This window comes from Calonectris borealis, chromosome 13, assembly GCF_964195595.1.
Source record: "Calonectris borealis chromosome 13, bCalBor7.hap1.2, whole genome shotgun sequence".
NCBI lineage: Eukaryota > Metazoa > Chordata > Aves > Procellariiformes > Procellariidae > Calonectris > Calonectris borealis.
Genome location: NC_134324.1, coordinates 7,559,769 through 7,580,055, shown reverse-complemented (window position 1 = coordinate 7,580,055; position 20,287 = coordinate 7,559,769). Strand labels below are relative to the sequence as shown.

General features: G+C 65.4%; 3 protein-coding genes across 8 annotated transcripts; 2 read left to right on the top strand and 1 right to left on the bottom strand.

The window, feature by feature from the left end:
* Positions 1 to 703: 703 nt before the first annotated feature.
* XKRX (XK related X-linked) lies at positions 704 to 7,678 on the top strand. Its single transcript, XM_075161985.1, has 3 exons — positions 704 to 1,044; positions 3,218 to 3,477; positions 4,950 to 7,678. Exons 1-3 carry the CDS (start codon positions 746 to 748, stop codon positions 5,693 to 5,695), a joined length of 1,305 nt encoding a protein of 434 aa, XP_075018086.1. The 5' UTR covers positions 704 to 745; the 3' UTR covers positions 5,696 to 7,678.
* NOX1 (NADPH oxidase 1) lies at positions 7,201 to 11,910 on the top strand. Of its 4 annotated transcripts, none has more exons than XM_075161981.1 (13): positions 7,201 to 7,245; positions 8,265 to 8,360; positions 8,966 to 9,076; positions 9,160 to 9,244; positions 9,322 to 9,467; positions 9,546 to 9,727; positions 9,957 to 10,089; positions 10,149 to 10,283; positions 10,453 to 10,688; positions 10,769 to 10,931; positions 11,059 to 11,205; positions 11,419 to 11,543; positions 11,727 to 11,910. In XM_075161981.1, exons 1-13 carry the CDS (start codon positions 7,201 to 7,203, stop codon positions 11,851 to 11,853), a joined length of 1,731 nt encoding a protein of 576 aa, XP_075018082.1. In that variant the 3' UTR covers positions 11,854 to 11,910. The 4 variants fall into 4 exon arrangements, with proteins under 4 accessions (XP_075018082.1, XP_075018083.1, XP_075018084.1 ...); XM_075161982.1 differs by having other exon boundaries at positions 9,957 to 10,095; positions 10,191 to 10,283; XM_075161983.1 differs by lacking the exon at positions 8,966 to 9,076 and having other exon boundaries at positions 9,957 to 10,095; positions 10,191 to 10,283.
* Positions 11,911 to 12,875: 965 nt separating this feature from the next.
* On the bottom strand, positions 12,876 to 20,118 carry CSTF2 (cleavage stimulation factor subunit 2). 3 transcript variants are annotated; one of them, XM_075161978.1, is made up of 15 exons: positions 19,994 to 20,102; positions 19,774 to 19,852; positions 18,832 to 19,001; positions 18,386 to 18,522; positions 18,149 to 18,268; positions 17,891 to 18,046; positions 17,639 to 17,762; positions 17,260 to 17,322; positions 15,879 to 15,938; positions 15,120 to 15,261; positions 14,603 to 14,754; positions 14,026 to 14,303; positions 13,474 to 13,599; positions 13,204 to 13,329; positions 12,876 to 13,080 (listed from the first exon to the last, which is right to left on the bottom strand). In XM_075161978.1, the coding sequence occupies exons 1-14, from the start codon at positions 20,049 to 20,051 to the stop codon at positions 13,207 to 13,209; spliced, it is 1,788 nt and encodes a 595-aa protein (XP_075018079.1). In that variant the 5' UTR covers positions 20,052 to 20,102; the 3' UTR covers positions 12,876 to 13,080; positions 13,204 to 13,206. The 3 variants fall into 3 exon arrangements, with proteins under 3 accessions (XP_075018079.1, XP_075018080.1, XP_075018081.1); XM_075161979.1 differs by lacking the exon at positions 15,879 to 15,938 and having other exon boundaries at positions 19,994 to 20,118; XM_075161980.1 differs by lacking the exons at positions 14,603 to 14,754; positions 15,120 to 15,261; positions 15,879 to 15,938.
* Between the last annotated feature and the right edge of the window lie 169 nt (positions 20,119 to 20,287).

Here is a 20,287-nt window from a genome sequence, read left to right as displayed (position 1 = left end):
CTGGGGCTGCCTGACACCTCTCCCCTGGGGGGACCCCCCACGTTGCTGTACCTTGGGGTACTTGTAGCTGCCAGGGCCCAATTGGGCCGGGACTTGGCGGAGGGGTCCTAGGGAGGACCCCAGAGGCTCGGGGGCACACAGGGTGTAGCATGGGGGCTGGCAGGGCGACGGCTGGGGGAGTGGGGGGTCCTGGGGTGGGTGCTGCAGGGAGGTCCTGGGCTGGCAGGGGAGTCTTGGAATGTGGGTTCTGGCCATGTTGGGGGTGTCCTGAGGCATGGGTTCCCGGCAGAGACGGGGAGTCCTGGGGTGGAGGATGCTGGGCAAAGACAGGGGTGTTGGGGCAGGGGTGCAGGTGGGGTGTCCTGGGGCAGGAGGCCCCACGCCTGGTGGGGACTGGGCACAGCAGCGGGGGGGTCCCGGGGCAGGGGGGTGGCGGGCACGGCGGGGATGCCCGGCCGGGGGACCCCGGGATGGAGGGCCGGGGCCCGGCGGGGAGTCCCGCCCCCTCTACCTGCCGGGGCGGGCCCGGAGCGCTGCCGACGCGGCCCGCCCCCGCCCCGCCGGGGGACGGCACGGCACGGCAGGGCTCGGCGCGGCGCGGCGGGGCCGGGCCAGCGCTGCCCGTCGGGGCGCCGTGCGGCGGGGGCGCCCCGCCCCGCCCCGCCCCGCAGCGCGGCTCTTCTCTCCGCTGCAGCCCGGGATGGCGCCGCGGCGGGGCTGAGCGGGCGGGCCGGGCCGGGCCGGGATGGACGGCCCGAGCGGGGGCTGCCCGCCCGCCGCCACCGCCGCCCCGTCGCGGGCGAAGCTGCCGCTCGGCATCGTCTTCTCGACGGCGCTCTTCTGCGGGGAGGGGGCGGCGGCCGCCGTCCTCTGCCTCTCCTACGACCACTCCGACGACCGCTTCTGGCTGGCGCTCACCATCTTCTTCGTGCTCTGCCCCTCCGTCCTGGTGCAGCTCACCCTCATCTTCGTGCACCGCGACCTCAGCCGCGACCGCCCCCTCGTCCTGCTCATGCACCTCCTCCAGCTCGGGCCCATCATCAGGTGAGCGCGGCAGGGACGCGGGGACCCCCGGCGGGGACCCCCGGCAGGGACGCGGGGACCCCCGGCAGGTCCCGCGGGTACCAGAGCAGGGACCGGGGGCCGGGCGGGGCGGGGCGCTCCGGGCGCTGGCTGTCAGAGCAGAAATCTGTCCGTGCAGCAAACCCCGGCGTGCCCAGAGCTGCTCCCACCGGCTCCCCGTCCCCCTCCTCCCCGGGGGCACTGCTGCTCCCGGCCCGCGGGGGTCTTCTGCTCCACCGCCCCTCCCCAGCGCTGCCGCGGTCCTGCCGGCGGGGTCCTGCCTGCTCTCCTGCCTGCTGGACCCCCGCTCTGGGCAGGACTTGGCTCTGCCAGCCTGTTGCATCTCAGCTGCTGAAAAGGTTCCTCGCATGGTCGCTTTCTGCAGCCAGTGTTTCCCTCTGCCTTTGGGTTTTGCCATCGTCTTGCTTAGGCTGGGAGCACAGATGCGCATCCCACCTGGGGTGCTTGGGGGTGAATAGGAACAGGGGTTCTGCCCCCTGGAAAAGGTCCCCGGACCTGGGACAGGGAGGGGTTATGGGACATGGAGGAGAGGAGCTGGGTGCAGGAGAGGGGCTGGCACGGGAGCTGGGGGACTGCTGAACCCTGCCGGGGAGAGGAGAGCGAGGGGGTGGATGTTGCACAAGCTGGAGAGGTGCTGATCTCTCACTCCTTGGGAATGCTGCGGTGCCTCCCTGGGCTGCCATCACCCTGGCCATCCCGCTCAGCAAGAATGCACAGGGGGTGCAGTGAGCAGCACAGCAGAGCTGCCATCTCCGCGGGGCTCCTTCCCCGAGGGCACAACAGCAGCCACGCTTCAGGGCACGCCATACCCGCAGAGCTGCAAAAACACCGCGGCCTGCACCGCACTTCCTCTGTCACCGGAAACAAGCAGGGTGCTGGGGGCATGCTCGTCACCACAGTTCGTCTTGAGACGGCCGGGGAGCCTCACCTCGGCACCGCCAGCCGTTGGAAGGGCTGCGGGTCCACCTCAGCCCGCGCTGGCCCACGGTGCTGTCGCAGCTCTCACTGCACTGACCACGGCTGTCTGAGACGGTTATGATGGTGCTTGGCCGCTTGCAAGTGCCAGTGAGAGCTGCTCGGGGGGGGGCTCCTCGGGCTGGAGACGGAGCCCAGCCTGTTGAGAAGGTCTGGCAGGGCACCGGGAGCCAGCTGGGACTGCCCTTGAAGCTGGGCCTTTTGGATGAAACTGTTTTCCCGTTAGAGTTTGCAATAAGCCATGAGCGCTGGCCTGGCAAGAGAATTTAGCCAAAAACCTCATTCCATTTGGGTCTGAAACAGAGCAACTTCTGCTGTCCTAATGAATGCTCATAAATAAATACGTCCTGTTGGTCCCAGAGCCAGCTCGTCCCCGGGCGGGAGCCAAGCCTGTCGAGTCCTTCTCTGCTGATCGCCCCTGGCCCACGCACACCCACCTGCATGGCTGTGTGTGGAGGGGCTGGGGGTCCCGCTGCCCGCTGGCCTTGCAGCGGGGAGCAGCGTGGGAGAAACCCGCCTCCCCTGCCCGTACGTTAGCGTGCCCCGCGGGGAGGGGGCTGCGGAAGCGCTGCCTTATCTGCCCGTGTCACACCCGGCTTCACCCTGCGCTCCCCTTCCTGCTGTCCCCACCAAGAAGGAAGCGTAGAAGACTTCTGCTCAAAAGGAGAGATCAAAGACGATATCAGAAAGTTTCTCTTGCCTCTGCTTAGAGGAAGAGATGCGATTTCTGCCAGTGGGGAAAACAGAGCCTGAGGGTGATTAACCCCTTCCTGTAGCTCTAGCTCCAGCAGCGCTGAAGTTTCCATACCCTGGATGCTGCACCTCTTGCAGCAGTTATTGCACCCCTCGCTGGGGCCCTCGCCGTCCCCCTGCCCCACACGCTTCACCCTGAGTGCCAGAGCAGAGGAGCGGCCATCGGGCACCCCCATGGTCCTGGTGTGGCCCTACCCTCATCCTGGCATCCCAGGATCCTGCCCTCATCCTGACATCCTCGGGCCAGGGACTGCAGTGCTGCTGAAGAGTTGCCCAAATCAGTTGGGCTGCACCTGGCAGGAGCAGGGTCCGGCCAGCACCGGACGAGGGGGGGCTGGAGGTGCAGGGAGCGGGGCCGGGGGGCAGCGGGGAGACTGGTGGGGTGACGGCTGCCGCGTCCCCGCAGGTGCGTGGAGGCCCTGGTGGTGTACTGCTGGTCGGGGAAGGAGGAGGAGCCCTACGTCACCATCACCCGCAAGCGGCGGCTGCGGAAAGGCTATGAGGTGGAGATGGAGCAGGAGGTGGGCCACTCGGTGCGCCGGCTGGCCACGCACCGCAATGCCTTCAAGCGCATGGCGGTCATCCAGGCCTTCCTGGGCTCCACCCCACAGCTCACCCTCCAGCTCTACATCAGCATCCTGGAGAAGTACGTCCCCGCCGCCCGAGGTAAGGGTGCCTGGCACGTGGGCTCCCCCGGGGCCGTGCAGGTAGGACCCCACCAGGCACAGTGGCAGCTCCTTAGCATCCGAACGGAGCTCTGGGGAGTTGCTGGGGGCACGGGTGCCACCGGACTCTCCTAAACATGGAGCGCAACCCGCAGAGGTTGGGCACTTGTCTGTCCCCTGGTTTGCTTTTCCCATGCCCAGCGCCCTGCTTTCCACCTTGGAGTGAGGCTGGGGAGAGTGGGGAGAGCTGGCTGTGACCGGGGCACCGGGCTCTGCTCCCAGCCCCGGTGCTTGCAGACATTTGCCCTACAGAGCCGTGCCATCCACCCAATGCCCTGTCCCATAAAGATGCCGTGCCCCTGCCCCAGTCTACTCCAGTCTGCATTAGTTACTGGGTTTTTCAGGCTAGCCGTGGGCTCTGGCTTCCCTGTGCTCCCTCTGTCAGATCTATTTCTGCCCCTTTCCCAACAGCCGGAGCTCCCAGCCAAGCGCTCCCAGGCTCCCTCGCCTGCTCCCAAGGCATTTACATGCTCTGGGGCTGGATGTGCCGGAGCAAGCTTTTAACTCCCGCTTCAGCGTGCTACCGAGCCGGGCGCGCAGGGGTGCTCCTGCACCTTTCCGACTCTAGCGCCCGGTGAAGGAGCTGCCCTTGCCAAGCCTCGCCCGGCTGTGCTGGGAGCCCAGGCCTTGCCCTCTGTGCCCACGGCAGGCGCACGGAAAGGGGAACACGGGAGGTGCCCCATAGAAACCCCCTCCTTGGCCATGGCCCCCTGTGAGGGTGTTTTGGGGAGTAGGAACAGCAGAGGCAGGAGGACGAGCCCGGACGGAAGCAAATCCCGGTTTCAGGTGATTCCCTCAGCCCACAGCTCATAGCCACCACCGCCAGCACGGCGTGACTGGCACCAGCTGCACGCTTCCCTTTTTCTCCATTGCAGCTTTCCTTGCCGCGCTGAATGCGAGCAGCCGCCGGTGTTCCGTATGGATGACCTGGGCTTTGCAGCCCCCGGATAAGGGTGGCTCTTGTGATGCTCCCGCGAGGAATGGTGGGCTATGGTGGTGCGGCTCTTGGCCCGGGTGAGGCAGAGGGACGCTTGCAGCACAGTCTGTGCCCCACTCGCCCCTGAGCAGCATTTCTTGCACAGGGCAGGGGAGTTGGTGCCTGGTTCAAGCACAGGAACAGCCCTTTGGCAAAGGCTTCTGGATTATTGGTGTAGGTGGAAAATCTGGGAGCAGAGCCTCCTGCTGCCTGCAGTGCTCCCCCACAGCCACCCCATCATGAGGTCTGTCACCACCAGCCACGAGATGTCCCAGCAGTGCTCACACTGAGCCTCCTGCTGCAAGCCCCAGCACTTGGCACCCTGCACTTCACACCCAGGGCTGTCACCCCACACTTTGCACCCAGGGCAGCCGAGAGGCCGGGCACACAGCCCGGTCCCCGGCACTGCCTGACTCCCCGGCTCTCTCCCTCTGCAGCCGTTCTCATGGGCATCTGCCTGGTGTCGGTCACCTACGGGGCACTCGTCTGCAACATCCTGGCCATCCAGGTCAAGTACGATGACTACAAGGTCCAGCTGCGGCCACTGGCCTTCCTCTGCATTGTGCTGTGGCGCAGCCTGGAGATCTCCACCCGCGTGACCGTCCTCGTGCTCTTCAGCACCGTCTTCAAGCACTGGATCATCCCCATCGCTCTGGCCAACCTGCTCGTGGTCTTCTTCTTGCCCTGGGTGCAGTTCTGGCGGAGCGGCACCCGCCTGCCTGACAACATCGAGAAGAACTTCAGCCGGGTGGGCACGGTGGTGGTGCTCTGCGCCTTCACCCTCCTCTACGCCAGCATCAACATGTTCTGCTGGTCGGCCGTGCAGCTCAAGCTGGCTGACCGGGACCTCATCGACAAGTCGCAGAACTGGGGCCGCTTGGCCGTCTACTACATGGCCCGGCTGGCGGAGAACACGGCCCTCGTCATCCTCTGGTACTTCTTCAAGACGGACGTCTACGAGAACATCTGCACCCCGCTGCTGGTGGTGCAGCTGCTCCTCGGCTACTGCCTGGGCATCTACTTCATGCTTCTCTTCTTCCAGTACCTGCACCCCTGCCGCCAGCTCTTCCGGCACAACGTCGCCGACTTCCTGCACTGCGTCTGCTGCCGCCGGCACCTGCCGGGGACCCCCCTGCGCCTCCAGGCGCCCCACGAGCCCGGCGTGAGGCACAGCATCGTCTGAGGCACGGCCAGCACCCGGCTCCTCCAGCCGGCTACGGACACGGGGACGGGCAGCACCGAGCTGCGCCGGCAACCGGAGGGGGCTCGTGGCACAAGCCGTGCCAGAGGCAGGCGCTCCCTGGCCCCGCAGTGGCAGCGAGTCCCAGCGCGTCCCCGTGGCGTCAGGGGGACAGGAGCGTCCGCATGGACGCGAAGGATTTGCCGCCGCAAGCCGGCTGCTGTGCGGTGCACAGACCCTGGGGTGCCCCGACACCCTCGCCCGCCCGCTACGGTACATACGGTAACCTCGGGGCCACGGGTGCCGGCGGGACTGTTTTAAGCAGTAAAGAAACTTTGCTGTGGCTGTGCGTCTGGGTGCTGGCGGGCAGCCGGTGACTCACGCGGAGGGTGGGGACTGTCCCGCCGGGGCTGGCATGGGTGCGCACACCCGCTGCCCACGTAGCCCTCGCAGTCATGGGCGCCGAGCCGGGGCTGCGCCAGCGGGAAGTGGGGATGCGGGGAGCCCTGCGATGGAGCCGATAAGATGCAGGAGCATGGCGGGATGGGGGCCGGCCTCATCCTGCGCCTCCGCCATCATGGCCCTGGCTGCGGGCCAGGAGCAACCCGGCACGCCAGCAAAGAGCAATCCTGCCCAACCTGTTCCTCCAGGCGGGAGGCCCCGGCACCGGCTGCTGTTCCCGGCAGGAGCAGTGGGTGCCGCAATGCCGGGCACCGCGGAGCTCGGGAGCCTGCAGCAGAGGACAGGCAGGAGAGGAGGGTGGCTGGCACAGCGATGGTGATGCTGATGGGACCCAGGGTCCTTAGCCCAAACCAGGAGCGTGACACCCCCCCCCCCGAAACCGTTTGTGGGGTCAGCTCAGTTTGGAGGGTGCTGGGTGCCAGGCGGAGGGTGCTGAGCACCCCGGGGTGCCCGCGGAGATGCAGCACCGCTGGTGCTCAGGCAGTGGGCGCTCAGTCTTAATTCACCCTCCCTGGGGTGGCTCTCCAGGCTGGATCCTGGCCCCGACGCCGTGCTGTGCCCGCGGGACGCTTCTCCTCCCTTGGCAGTTCCCCTGGCAAACAGGGGCAGCGGAGCTGGCGAGGGACGCCAGGGAGGGGGGCACAGGACGGACCCTCTGCAACTTCCTCCCATCAGGAAATTCCTACCTTAAAAAAAGCCCGGTTTTGTCCCCAAATATTGCAAAAAACCCAAGAGGAGCAGCCCGGTGCCCTGCAGCGCCCGGCCGTGGGGCTGCAGGGGTCCCCTCAGCGGGGGGGCCATGCCCGGCCGGTGCAGGGGGCTGGTTTCCAGGTTGGCCGCTGGGGTCAGCCCTGCCTTCCTGGAAGATGGCCTTTGAAACCATCCAGCATTTCCTCAAAGGCTTCTCAGGGGAAAGTCCCCGTGGTGCCATTCCCACAGCCGGGGCTGCCGCACCGCCTGCCGCCTCCATAAAACGGCGAGCAGGCAGCGGCGGGCAGCGGCAGGCAGCGGCAGGCGCGGGCAGGCGGGCACCGAGACATCGCACCATGGGCAACTGGCTGGTCAACCACTGGTTCTCAGCCGCCGTCCTCGTGAGTGTGTGGGCTTGGGGGGCTCATCCGCCGGGAGGGGCTGGGGCGATGCGGGGGGGTTACGGGGGGGCATGGTCTGGGCACGGCCCTGGGGGGCTCGTGGGGGAAATGGGGGCTGAGGGGCTGTCCTGGGGCTGGGCTGCAGGCAGGGACAAGCGTCCCCTCTGCTCAGCCGACCTGCAAAGCCCCGGCGGCCAGGGCAGGGATGGGGTTCGGAAAACTTAAGTCTTAAGGAAAACACGATTCAAAGGAAGGCGGGGGGGGTCCCGCTGCAAAATTTAAAAATGCTGCTGCTTTTCCCGGCCACACTGGCCAGGAGCCTCCCACGTGCCTCTTCTCCCCACGCGACAGCAGGAGGCTCCCGCGAAAGCCCACGCCGGGGCGAGGAGCCCACGCCAAAGGGACGATGTGCCGGTGCCGTGCTGCGGCGTCGCTGGTGCTGCAGCTGCTCGGTGCTGCGTGAGGAGCTGCAAATGCATGGGAAAATGGGGGGTGGCAGAAAGTTGGGTTATTTTCATTTTTAAAATTATCTTTAAAAAAAAAAAAAACCCACAAATGCAAGACAGAGTGGTTTTGGGAGCTTTGCAAAAAATTGATGGCTGTGAGAGGGGTCAGTGTGGGGTGCTGCAGGGTTAGACAGGGCACGGCAGCGCGGTGGGGCTGGGAGAGCCGGCTCCCTGCAAAATTTCCGCCTCCTAGAATCTTCCCGACGCAGCCCCGACCACCCCCCGGATCTCCCGCCCGCTGTGCAGGCGTTGCCTGCACCCGCCTTTCCTCCTTCCTCGTGCGTGGGTGATGCACAGGGCCGTGGGTGACAAGACAGTTATTTTGCAAGACTCCCACACCTCTCCCCACCTTTGGCCCCGTGTCCCAGCCCCGTGCGTGCTGCCGCAGCTCATAAGGAAGGAGGAGGGGACGCGCTGTCCTCATGCCCTCCGGCTGCACCCACACCTGAGTGCTGCGGGGTGAGGGGGGTCCCAGGTCGGGGTCCCTCACGAGGCTGCGGCTTCCCCCCGCAGGCGGCCTGGCTGGGCATCAACATCTTCCTCTTCACGTACTACTTTCTGTTCTTCGACCGGGACGAGCGGTACTTCTACACCAGGGCCATCCTCGGGGTAAGGTGCTCCCCTGAGGCACCCTGCCTGCCCGGGCACGTGTGCCCCTCGGAGCCCGCCAGTGGCGGGGTGGGGGCTGCAGCACCCCATGCCCCTTCCTCGTCCTGTCCTCTTCCAGCCCGCCATCGCTCTGTCCCAGTCCCCAGCCTGGCATTCCTCTATGCCAGTCCCCATCTTGGTCCCTGTCCCAGCCCAGCATCACCACACCCCAGCCCAGCATCATTCCCTCCCAGTCCCCCCTGCTCTCCTGGCTCAGCATTACCCTCTCCCAGTCCCCAGACCAGTCCAGCATCGCTCCCTCCCAGTCCAGCATCACGGCCTCCCAGTCCCCCTCCTCTCCTGGCTCAGCATCACTCCCTCCCAGTCCCCAGACCAGTCCAGCATCGCCCCCTCCCAGTCCCTCTCCTCTCCTGGCTCAGCATTGCTCCCTCCCAGACCCTAGTCCAGCATCGCTCCCTCCCAGTACCCAGCTCAGCGTCGCTTGGCTCCATCATGTCCCAGTCCCAGCACAGCACCATGCTGGGCAGAGCCGTGGGGGGCAGCGGGGCTGCCGGCAGACGTACCCCATCTGCAGCACAGGACGCTCACCCCCCCCCTCTCCCCAGTCCGCCTTGGCGTGGGCGCGAGCATCGGCCAAGTGCCTCAACTTCAACAGCATGCTGATCCTGCTGCCCGTCTGCCGCAACCTCCTCTCCTTCCTCCGCGGGACCTGCTCGGTGAGTGCCCCGCGGCGGCACGGCCGTCCCCGTCCCCGTCCCCGTCCCCATCCCCGCCCTGACCCCGCCGCCTCTCCCCGCAGTGCTGCAGGCGGACGCTGCGGAAGCAGCTGGACCACAACCTCACCTTCCACAAGCTGGTGGCCTACGCGCTGGCCCTGCTCACAGGTATCGCCCCGCGCCGGGCTGGGGCACGGTGGGGACCGGGAGACGGGCAGGCGGGTGACTGCCTGTCCCCTGCCCAGCCGTGCACACCATCGCCCACCTCTTCAACCTGGAGCGCTACAACCACAGCCAACGAGCCACCGACGGCAGCCTCCCCGCTGTCCTCTCCAAGATGCACCTGCAGGGCAGCGACAAGTGGCTGAACCCCATCCACTCCAACCAGACGGTGAGCACCGGCCCTGGCATCCAGCCCCCCACCGCCGCCTGTCCCCTGCCCCCCTAACCCATCCTGCCGCCCCTGCAGACCGTCGAGTACGTGGCCTTCACCACCATCCCGGGGCTGACAGGGGTCATCATCACGCTGGCGCTCATCCTCATGGTCACGTCCTCCACCGAGTTCATCCGCAGAAACTACTACGAGGTCTTCTGGTACACGCACCACCTCTTCCTCGTCTACTTCGCCGGCCTCGTCATCCATGGCATCGCGTAAGGCTCCTCACCGCTCCCCGAAGGCAGGACAGCGAGGGCCAGCGGCCATGGACCCCCAGCAGCCCTGCCTGCCCCGGGGGAGCGGTGCAGCCCCAGGGAGGGTCCAGCGGGGCTGTGGGCTCCCCATTCCCAGGGCTGGCTAGCCCAGCCAGCCTCACACAGTGCGGCTCAGCCCTGGCCGGGGGGCAGGAGCCGGCCCCTGGGCTCACCCCTCATCTCCCCGCAGCGGGCTGGTGCGCGGGCAGACGGAGGAGAGCATGAAGGAGGTGCACCCCCATCACTGCGCCCACTATCTCATGCACAAGGACGAGGACTGCAGCCACAACTGCTGCAAAGATCCAGAGTTCGGGAGCATCCCCGCCGAGGTAGGGCAGCGGTGGGACGGCTGAGCCCTTCCCTTGCCCTTGGGATGCTCCAGCCCTGGCCCTTCCCCACCCTTTGCTCTCCTCCATCCCCGCAGTCCTGGAAGTGGGTTCTGGCCCCCATCCTCCTCTACATCTTCGAGCGGATCCTCCGGGTCTGGCGTGCGCGGCAGAAGGTGGTTGTCACCAAGGTGGGTGGTGCAGGAGCCCGTGCCTACCGCCAGCTCCTTCCCTCGCAGCCACCGGTGCCGCAGCTCCTTGCCGGGGTGGCCGTGGGGAGGCGGGCAGGGGCCGCTGCCAAAGCCCCTTGCCCAGGGACAGGAGCCAGGCTGGGCGCTGAGCCCCGTCCCTGCCCCGCAGGTGGTCATGCACCCTGCCCGCGTGCTGGAGCTGCAGATGCAGAAGAAGGGCTTCCGCATGGAGGTAGGGCAGTACATCTTCGTCAACTGCCCCGCCATCTCCCTGCTGGAGTGGCATCCCTTCACCCTCACCTCGGCGCCCGAGGAGGACTTCTTCTCCATCCACATCCGGGCAGCCGGCGACTGGACGGAGCATCTCATCGACACCTTCCAGCAGCAGAAGCCGGAGATGCCCAGGTAGGCTGGGGAGCACCTGAACAGACCATCCCAGGGATTTGGGGAAGCCGTACCTCTTACCCAGGCCCTCCCTCCGCCAGGATTGAAGTGGACGGCCCCTTCGGCACGGCCAGCGAAGATGTGTTCCAGTACGAGGTGGCCATGCTGGTTGGAGCGGGCATCGGCGTCACTCCCTTCGCCTCCATCCTGAAGTCCATCTGGTACAAGTTCCAGCAGGCTGACCAGACCCTCAAGACCAAGAAGGTATGGGATGGCCCATGGGACCAGCCGTGGGTTTCTCCATGCTGGGCTTCCCAGTCCTTGACATTACATCCTTCCACCCCTCCTGCTCTGCTCCACCTTGAGCAACCCCTCTCCCCCTGCATCCCAGATCTACTTCTACTGGCTCTGCCGGGACACCGGAGCCTTCGCCTGGTTCAACGACCTTCTTGCCTCGCTGGAGCAGAAGATGGCCGAGTCGGGCAAGGCAGACTTTCTCACCTACCGTCTCTTCCTCACTGGCTGGGACACCAACATCGTGAGTCGGCCACGGGCAGGCATGACGGCAAGGGGGGACACGGGGTGGCCAAGTTGGGCAGGAGAGGCAGGGCAAGCACGTCAACGGCTTGCAGGCAGAAAGTCCGGGAGCGATGTTTGGTGGTCATCAGTAATGGATGCTTCTCCGTGGTGAGGGACTGGAGGTGGGCTCACAGGTGGTGGCTGGGGTCCTCACTGTCGCTGCTCTGCCCAGGCCAACAACGTGGCGCTCCGCTTCGACACCCCTACGGACACGGTGACGGGCCTCAGGCACAAAACCATCTTTGGGCGGCCCATGTGGAACAGCGAGTTTGCGGCGGTGGCTGCAGCCCACCCCAGGTGAGAGCTGGGCAAGGTGTTCGGGCTGCCGGAGCTGAGAGGTGCCCCCTCCTCCCCGGCACCCAGCGCTGGCTTTGGGCGCGGCGTGCTCATCCCCTGCAGGTTGCAGAGACCCCAAAAAGCTCTTAAATCGCTTTTCCCTGAGCTGCCTGCCCAGTGCTGATGTCCCCGCGCTGTGTGCAGGTCGGTGGTCGGCGTGTTCCTCTGCGGGCCGGGGGCCTTGGCAAAGAGCCTGCAGAAGTCTTGCCACCAACACTCCAGCCTGGACCCCAGGAAGGTCAAATTCTACTTCAACAAGGAGAACTTCTAAGTGGCAGCCAGGCTGGGACCCCAGCGGACAGGGGACCCTGCCGGTCTCGCCTCAACCCCAGAGCAAGTCGGCATGGCCAGGGATAAGCACCCGCTCAAGAGTGCGTGCGTGCGCAGATCCGGGCAGGACACGGCAAGGTACGCCTTCGCCGTGAGAGACGCCAGGTTCAAAGACCGCTGCCTTCTCAACCTGGTCTACAAGGGGTGCCCGTGGGGGGCGTAGGCCTGCAGCTCCGCACGGCCCCCCGTCAAGAAACCAGAGGCACATCCTGCGATGATGCTGCTGGAGCAGCGGGAAGCAGCGGGAGCGCCCAGCGGGCTGGGCAGAACCACTGATGGGGATGGGGATGGGCGGGGGGCACTGGGAGCCAGGGCCTGCCGAGCAGGCACTGGGAGCCAAACGTGCCCCTCTGGGTTGAAACAGTCCTTTGCATAAAAGGGTAAATTAAACATACTTTTCTTTGCAATAAAAGCCTCCGTGGTGACTCAGTCCGTGCAGGTGTGAAGGGAGCCCACTCTTTGTCCCCTCGTAGGGCTGCAATAAAAAAGCTGGTTCATAGCAAACCCGCTGGGTGCAGGGTCAGGTTCTCCTCCGCGGGGGCTCGCTGCCACCACCCGAGCCGGCCTGCACTGCCCGCCAGGCACACACCAGCGCAGAGGCCAACTTCAAACGCAGCTCACGCAAAGGCAACCAATTCCGCTCAAGCATGTGCAGAGAAGAGGGGAAAACCGCCCTCCCCGAGCAGGCCGGCATGGTAAGCGATACAGCAATCGGATACGGAGCCCTTCCCGCCCGGTTGGCAGGGACAGAAAGCCGAGCTCCCCGTCCTGCCCTTCCCTTACACCCCTGTGAACAGCTGTGAACAGCACGGCATGTAAAATCCCACGAGCAGATCTCGCCCTGGTGCTGGGGAGAAGGCGAGTGGTTTGGACTAGCCCGGAGCCAGGCCAGACTGTTCCCAGAACCCAACAGTCCCACTCCCGCCTCCACGAGAGACCAAACAAGGCAGCCGGAGACGTGGCTTTACTCAAACCCTCCTCCCACTTTATTTCAAACATCATAAAATATACATACAGAAAAAAGGATGAATGGGAGGGGAAAACGTTAAGGGGGGAGGAGAAACCTCTCCCAAAACACAGCATCAGCTCAGACAGCAACGGGAAGCAGCTGCCATGGAGCATGGCCTCTGCCCAGGCGGACGGCACCTCCACCACGCGCCTGCCAGGCCTGTGAGAAGGAAGGGGAGGAGAGTGAGCCCCGGCACGGAGAGGAAAAGCAGGGCAGAGCCCCCTCCTGAGCAGCTCTCCGATTTACTGAAGGCACAGGCCGAGGCTGGGTTAAGGACCTCACCTGTCAGGGTGCCCCCGTGGACTTCTGGATTTGCTCCTTCAGAATGAGGATGCTCTGCCGTTGCTCCGGGGGCAGCATGGCGATCTGGTCCGCCGTCAGCTGCAGAACCTGCATGATCAGGGCTGCCTGTGGGGAGAGGGGGGAATCAGAGACGTGCCCCGCCAGAGCAGCCACGCGTTACCAGAGCCAGGAAGGGGCTGTTCCCGCCTCAGTAAGGCATGGAGGAGCTGCTGCTCCTGGTGTCTCACCCTTTCCCTTTTCTCCTCTCACCTTCTCGTGATCCTGGGGGGTGACCTGGCTCTGTCCAGGGCTAAAGCCTCCGGGCTGACCGGCTCCTTGGACTCCTGCCCCAGGAATGCCTCCTCCCTGCATGCCTGCCCCTGCCATGTTAGGAACCTGCGGGCACAAGAGAGGGGGTAAGGACCAAGAGGTCTCTGCACTCAGCCATACAGACGCAGGAACGTAAAGCAGATGATCAGATGGATGCCCCCACAGCCAGCCTGAACATGCCCGAGCATGAAGAGAGACAGGCTACCGTACGTTTCACGTGCTCTCCTCTCCCTCCAACTCCTGCACTCCTTCCTGCGCATCAGGAAGAGGTGGAGAGAGGCCTGAGCTCGTCTCGTCCCCAGCAGATGGGCAGTGCCTGGGGAGATGGGACAGATGCCCCAAACCCCTGAGAGCCGCTGACCCAGGTCTCGTGCTTCTGGAGGCGCCGCCCTGCAGGACGTCCTCCCCTCCCTAGCTGCTGCAGGACGTGATCGCACCCCCCACCCAGACCCTGTCGGTGCCCAACCAGCCGAGCAAAGACATTGTATGTACCTGGCGGGGCCCCTGCGGGCCACTGGCTCCCATGTTAAGCGGCCCGGGACCCTGTATCCCACCAGGCATGGGGCCACGTGGGTTGGGACCTGGCCCTCGAGGCTCCAGGCCCCGGGGCTCCATGACCCTGGCCTCCATGGCCCTGGCTTCCAGCACTCGTGGCTCCAGGACCCGCGGCTCCAGGCCTCGTGCCTCCAGGGCTCGCGCCTCCATCACCCGGGGCTCCAGCCCTCGCGGCTCCAATCCTCGTGGCTCCAGCCCTCGGGGATCTCTTCCGACTGCAGGGGAAAGACAAGGCAAGCTGTTGAAGGGAGCAGTGCCGCAGGGAGCGTGGGAGCGAGCCCGCTGCCTCCTTTGCCTGGGGGCTAGCAAATGCCTGGAAGGTGCAGAGCTGGGGGCAGAGGGGACATGCCTGGAGGAAGTCCCTTGCCCCGTGGGACTGTCCCTCCTTGCCCTGGGGGCAGCTGTTTCACTGCCCAAACCCCCTTCCTACGCCTCGCGTCGGGGCAGCGGGCTCCACTCTGACTCCTTGTCTGTACGCTTTAAGCCACCCACTATTTCATGCCCCCTCTCTCACCTCGAGCATCCATCAAGGGCCCCCGCGGCTCTCCCATCAGTGGTCGGGGTTCTCCCATGGGTCCCCCCCTCATCTCATGGGGGGGGCCACGGCTGTCATGACCAGGCATATGGTGCATAGGGGCTCCCTGGTGGGGCGGCCCAAGGTAACCTCTGACGCAGAGAGACGAGGAGAGCAAAGCAGGAGGAGGAGAAAAAGCGAGAGAGTGTGAATCAGACGCTGGCTTGGCACGGTCTGGGCAGAGCGCTGGGATTGCCCCCGAAGCCGGCCGCAGGGGAGGAGGGCGAGGCTGGCACAGGGACGGGTGCTGTCGGCCCCTTGCCACAGGGCTGCTGCCATCACCCCGGGGATGCCCCGTCCCCGGGGAAACAGGCCAGCCCCCGCGGTCGGCAGCACACAGGCCTCCGACCAGGCAGCGGTGACTCCCGGAAGGCTGGTGCCATCCCTGTCCTCAGCGAGAGGTCACCCTTGGGCAGGGGACAGTGCCAAGGGCTCCTCTCCTTCCCTCTCCCCTCACCTGGGCTCCACTTCTCCAGTGACTGAGAGCAGGGTCCCTCCGCGAGGGTCATTCGGGGCATCTCCCAAAAGGCCTCGGGGCGGCGGGCCACTAGCAGGTAGAGGTCCACGCTGCATAGGGGCCCTCGGGTCTGGCATGGGCACTGCCAGGGAGACACACAAGAGCTCGTGAGGATCTGCATGACCAGTGCCGTGCTGTCCCCCAGCCCTCTCGGGGCTGGGGTGCGGGGCGGCCTCGCTGCTCCCCGGCGCGCAGGCGGGTGAGCCATGCTGACCGCCGGGGCAGCAGCCCCTCAGAGAAGGCCGGAGCGCACCAAAGCCCCTTCCCTGGCTGCTGATTTTATCCCTCTCTTTCCCTCTCTGGCTCTACCTCAGGCTCCGTATGGCACCAGGTGGCCAAACCAGACATGGATGCCCCCATGGCGATCCCTATGAGCACGGGCATCAACACCCTGCCAACGTGGGGCCAGGAGCAAAGCAAGACCTGGAAGGCTCCTGGTAGCACGGTGTCAAAGGGGGCTGGATCCTAGGCAAAGGACCTCTCCGAGCAGGCTCTCCTTTTCCACTGGTGGCTCTCTGTGCACGGCGCTAGCCTGTTCTCTCCTGAGGCCCCGGAGGAATCCTGCCTCCTCCTAACCCTGCCAGGCTACGCAGAGCGATACACCAGTCCCCGGCCCTGAGCACAGCAGGGTGAAAGCTGCGCTCTGCACACTCCACAACGAGCTCCACGGGAGGAGGGAGCTGGCGGGTGCCGGGATACCTTGGACGCGTTCGATAGACGCAGGCCTGGCAGGTCCCACGGGCGAGAGCTGCAGGTTCCCTGGGCAAGCAGCAGGAAAAGAGGGAGAAGAGCAGACACGTAAATAGTGTATGCACACATGCACTCAGCCTTGGGGACAGCACTGCCTGCAGGATCACCTCCGCTCCCTGAAGTCCCCCGGAAAACCTACAGGGAAGATGCTGCCTGCTGCAGGTCTGGCTTTATCAACCTCTTCCATTAATGCCACCTCTGCCACCACAGGCGTGACAGCCAGCTTGGAACGGCCCTTCCCTCGCTCACCGCGTGAACGTGCGGGGCAGGAGGACGTCCTGCCGAGAGAATCGGCATTCTGCGGGGCCACGCTGCGCCCCACAACGCACAGCCGGTCAGCTTCTGCTTCTGCCCCTGCCCGCAGCTCCCCACGGCACTCCCCAGTGCCAGCTTTCTGTCTGCTCTCCAAAACTTCTGGGTACCAGCGGAAGTGCCAAGAATTGCCGAGTTGCTCTCAGGAGGATGGTGCCCACCCCAAAGAAAATAAAGAAAATGAGAGTCAGCTTCTCCTAAGATACCTAAGGCCGGCGGATCTCAGAACAAGTTTGCCACGTTCCTGAAACAAGGCCTACGATACAAGTCAAGGCAATCGTGGTGTCAGCTATGTGCCTTGTTACTGGGAGAACAGGAACGCCTTGGTTGTGTTAACTGTGGCGCACGACTTGACGGGGCGGCCACGCAGCATGTGAACCGTAAGGAATCCGGCTCCGGGGCTGGGCCGTACAGACCGTGCCTGCGGAGGGAGAGCCAAGCAATCACTCACCGGGAAATTCCCTGCCAAGCCTCGCACTCACTGTGGCAAGCAAAAGCGAAGTCCCAGCTCCCTCTGCCGGGCACGACGCAGAGAGCACTGGGAGACATGGGCAGACATGGCGGCAGCACAAGCTGCTTCCCAGCACCCAGGCAGCAAAGGAGCAGGACAGGGACCAGAGAAGAGCAAGCTCTGCCCGCCTGCTCAAGCACAGGGACAGACAGGGCTCACAGAGAGATGGAAAACACAGGCACGTCCCGCTCGGTGGGGCTCTGCGGGGACTGGCAGCTCTCCTGGCTTCCAGGGCACATCTGCACAACACGGTGCAGAACAAGCTGGGAGCAAACTGGTGCGTGGGCTGGAGCCCTGGAAGCAGAAGAGCTGCTACCACAGCCTTGCGCCTAAGCGAACAAACCCAGGCACAGCCCAGCGCTGCGGGAGCTGCCCGGGATCCAGGGACGGCAAGGCTGCAGGGAGCTGGCAGGGGCTCTTGGCGCAGCACTGCTCAGCACCCGTGGCCTGGGTCCCTGCTGGAGCGAGGCTCACGTAACGCACAGCACTAACCCTCCTCTGTTTTACCTTGTCCGCGCTCCAGGGGGACAGGCCCTCCGCCCGGCATCCCAACCTGCGGCTGCATCCCACCTGAGGGGGAACAGGCAGAGATCAGGTCCCTCCCCAGCCGTCCCTGCACCACTAACAGATTCCTTTGGCCTCAGATACCTCCCCCCTCCCAGCTCCTGGGGGAGCATCCGAAGGTTTATTTTCTTGGTGTTGGTTCCCCACAGAGATAAGCCAACTTTCTGAACCGCCATTGGCAGCAGCCACAACCACGGCACACGGTACGGGACTACGTGTGCTCTCACGGGGCCAAGCCCTCCGATTAAGGGGAAGGTAGAGTGGGGCTGCCTGCAGGACCCGTGTGCCCAGGGCACCGTTCAGCCAAAACCCGCGCACTCACCTCCTGGAGCCATGGGGCCAGGGCCCGGGCCCTGCACAGGGGCTGCCATCTGTCCTGGGGCCGGCACTCCTCCCTGCATGGGCGGCTGCATCAGAGGAGGAGCGCCGTTTACGTGCATCCCACCCTACCCAGGAGAGAAACCGGACCTCAGGGAAGCCCCCTCACCCCGGCACGGACGCCCCAGCTGGGAGAGCTGGAGCTGGCAATGCCCATCTCTCCCCCACAGGGCACCTGGGTCGCGTTGGCTCTTACTATGGGCTGTGGCTGGGACGAGGGGGTATTCTGCGGGTTCAGCTGGGCGTTTGGCCCTGGGCCAGGCCCCGGTCCCGGTCCAGGCCCCGGCCCTGGCACTGGCTGCTGGTTGCCTGGGATCAGAGGAGGAACACTGGTCTGGCGATGCAGGATTTTCTAGGGGCAGAAGAAGGAGAAAGGAGTTCTCTTCCACCCCCCCGCCACAAGAGGCTGCCACCGATATCCTACCGACCCCGGACGAGGCAGCAAGGGACAAACCAGTGCGATCTCTGGGTCGACGATCCTCATGACCACCTGGGCCTGCAGCAGGGCATAAGCCAGCTGGGGGTTCTGGAGCAGCATGTTCCTGGCTTCCTGGGGGCTGTTCTGGACACACAACTGGGAAGACACACGCAGATCAGAGCTCTGGCAAGGCGCGACAGGGGCTGCCAGGGCACGGGCAGCAGTGGTAGAAGCTGTGCTCACGCAGAGAGCGCAGCGCTCCACTCCACTCACCTTCATCTGCTTCATCAGCTCAAACATCTGCTCGGGCGGCAGGCTGGCTACGGCCCGGCTGATGGACTCGGGGGCGTCTTCAGGATTGACAGGGTCCCCGTAGGGTGACTCTATGATGGGTGCGCCTGTGCCCAAGCCTGCAACAGAGTTTGTGACCTCGTACGGCAACGTGAGCGGGCCGTTTTTAAACGGGCTCATCAGAAGGGGAGCACCACGCCATTACGGGGAAAGGGAGGCAGTGAAAACAGGGAGATCATCTGGGAGAGAAGACACAGAGCTGAGCCCACGCATCCCTCTGCAAAACTACTTGCTACACCGCTTGGAGCAGGTCAGCTCCGCGAGGTCTCCACCTCGCCAGCCTCGCAGAAGAGGCACGTTTTCTAACGCTGAAAAGGCCAGGCCCAGCACGACACCAGTGCGCTCTCCACCACAAAATTCAGACTCACTCTTCAGCTCCTCCTTGTTCTTCTCGCTGGCCGCGTTGTCGACGCGCAGGGCCCTCCCGCTGAACTCTCGCCCGTTCAGGTTCCGCATGGCACTGAGGGCCGTCTCCTGGTCTTGGTACTCACAGAAGCCATAGCCCTTCGGCTTTCCTGTCTCCCTGTCATACACCAGCCTGCACAGCGAGGAGGAGAGAACCACCACCGCTGAGGGCAGCGCAGGCACCGTGCAGTGCCCACAGCTCCCCAACACTGAGGAGGAGGTTATCGGGGTACACTGCACAGGAGCGTTGGGGAGCAGAGTGAAGGCACTAGGGTTGGGTCAAGGCGCGCAACAGTCGGCCCGAAGCCAGAGCCAAAAGGCCTCCTGGATCCTGGCCGATGGGTGTTCCCAGAGCTCTGGTGTCCGGGAAAACCATCAGCGTGAGCGCTGTGCTTCCCACAACCCTATAAAGGCAGCTCGTGGGGGCACAGGACTGGACTGGCTGCTCCTGGAGCTCCCAAGCCCTTAACTAAGAGTCCTCTGAAGCCTGGTGCCAAGCCAGGAAAAGCCTGGAATGGGAGTGCTCTGCACTCCCGGCTCTCTGCACAGAGCCGGATCAGGACCTGAGGACTTATCTGCCCCAGCTCCACGCCACAGCAGGGCAGCTGCCTCCAGCCTGGAGCAGCGTGCCCACGTTCACGCTGTTGTGCTTGGGCCACTACGCTCTACATCTCCAGGCGACCTCGGCACAGGACCTCGGTGCCTGCACCCCGAGCGCAGCTGCCACAGCCTCACAAACCCCCCAGCAGACGCGCCGCTCTGCGCTGCCTTGCCGCTGCCCGTCGGAAGGCTGGCTCTGCAGAGCACGCCCCTGCACAGCCCCACGCCACCCGCGGGGCTCGGGGCAAGATTTGCCCGCGCTTCCCCGGGGAACCGGGGAGGGGGAGGCCGGCAGCCATTCTCACCTAAAGCTGACCACAGGCCCAACCTCTGAGAAAATGTCCTTCAGCTGCTCCTCTGTGGCTTCGTACGGGATGTTCCCCACTGTGGAAGAGAGACAGCGGCCGCCGGTCAGCGCGGAGGCCGAGGGCTGCACGGACACCGGCCCCGAACGGCGGGGACGGCTCGGCCGGCCCCTCCGTCCCCCCGCCCGCCCCCGGCCCCGGCGGTCCCCGCGGCGCTCACCGAATACGGAGCGCAGGGAGCGGTCCACGGCGGGGTCCCGCACCGACAGCCCCGCCATCCCGCCGCCCGGGCCTCGCCACCGCTTCCGGTCCCTCGCCCCACACTGTCCCTCCGCTTCCGCTTCCGCCCGCGGCCTGGCGGCGGCGCAGTGCGGCGGGTAAGGCGCTCCGGCGGGAAACGCGGGCCCACGCCGCTGCACTCTGCGAGCCGCGGTCGGTAGGCGAGGGGAGCGGGGCGGGGGCGGCCGGGACACCCGGCCGGGGGGTGCTGGGTTCTTGGGGAGCCCTTCCCGGG

Excerpts from the sequence above, each read along its gene's own strand:
- XKRX (XM_075161985.1), top strand. The coding sequence starts at position 746 with ATGGACGGCCCGAGCGGGGGCTGCCCGCCCGCCGCCACCGCCGCCCCG. Across the intron at positions 1,045-3,217 it reads CAGCTCGGGCCCATCATCAG|GTGCGTGGAGGCCCTGGTGG; the intron begins GTGAGCGCGGCA and ends GCGTCCCCGCAG. Across the intron at positions 3,478-4,949 it reads GTACGTCCCCGCCGCCCGAG|CCGTTCTCATGGGCATCTGC; the intron begins GTAAGGGTGCCT and ends CTCCCTCTGCAG.
- NOX1 (XM_075161981.1), top strand. The coding sequence starts at position 7,201 with ATGGGCAACTGGCTGGTCAACCACTGGTTCTCAGCCGCCGTCCTC. Across the intron at positions 9,245-9,321 it reads CGCGCTGGCCCTGCTCACAG|CCGTGCACACCATCGCCCAC; the intron begins GTATCGCCCCGC and ends TCCCCTGCCCAG. Across the intron at positions 10,689-10,768 it reads CAGAAGCCGGAGATGCCCAG|GATTGAAGTGGACGGCCCCT; the intron begins GTAGGCTGGGGA and ends TCCCTCCGCCAG.
- CSTF2 (XM_075161978.1), bottom strand. The coding sequence starts at position 20,051 with ATGGCGGGGCTGTCGGTGCGGGACCCCGCCGTGGACCGCTCCCTGCGC. Across the intron at positions 14,304-14,602 it reads GCCCTTGATGGATGCTCGAG|TCGGAAGAGATCCCCGAGGG; the intron begins GTGAGAGAGGGG and ends TTTCCCCTGCAG. Across the intron at positions 13,330-13,473 it reads CCCCCCAGGATCACGAGAAG|GCAGCCCTGATCATGCAGGT; the intron begins GTGAGAGGAGAA and ends CTCTCCCCACAG.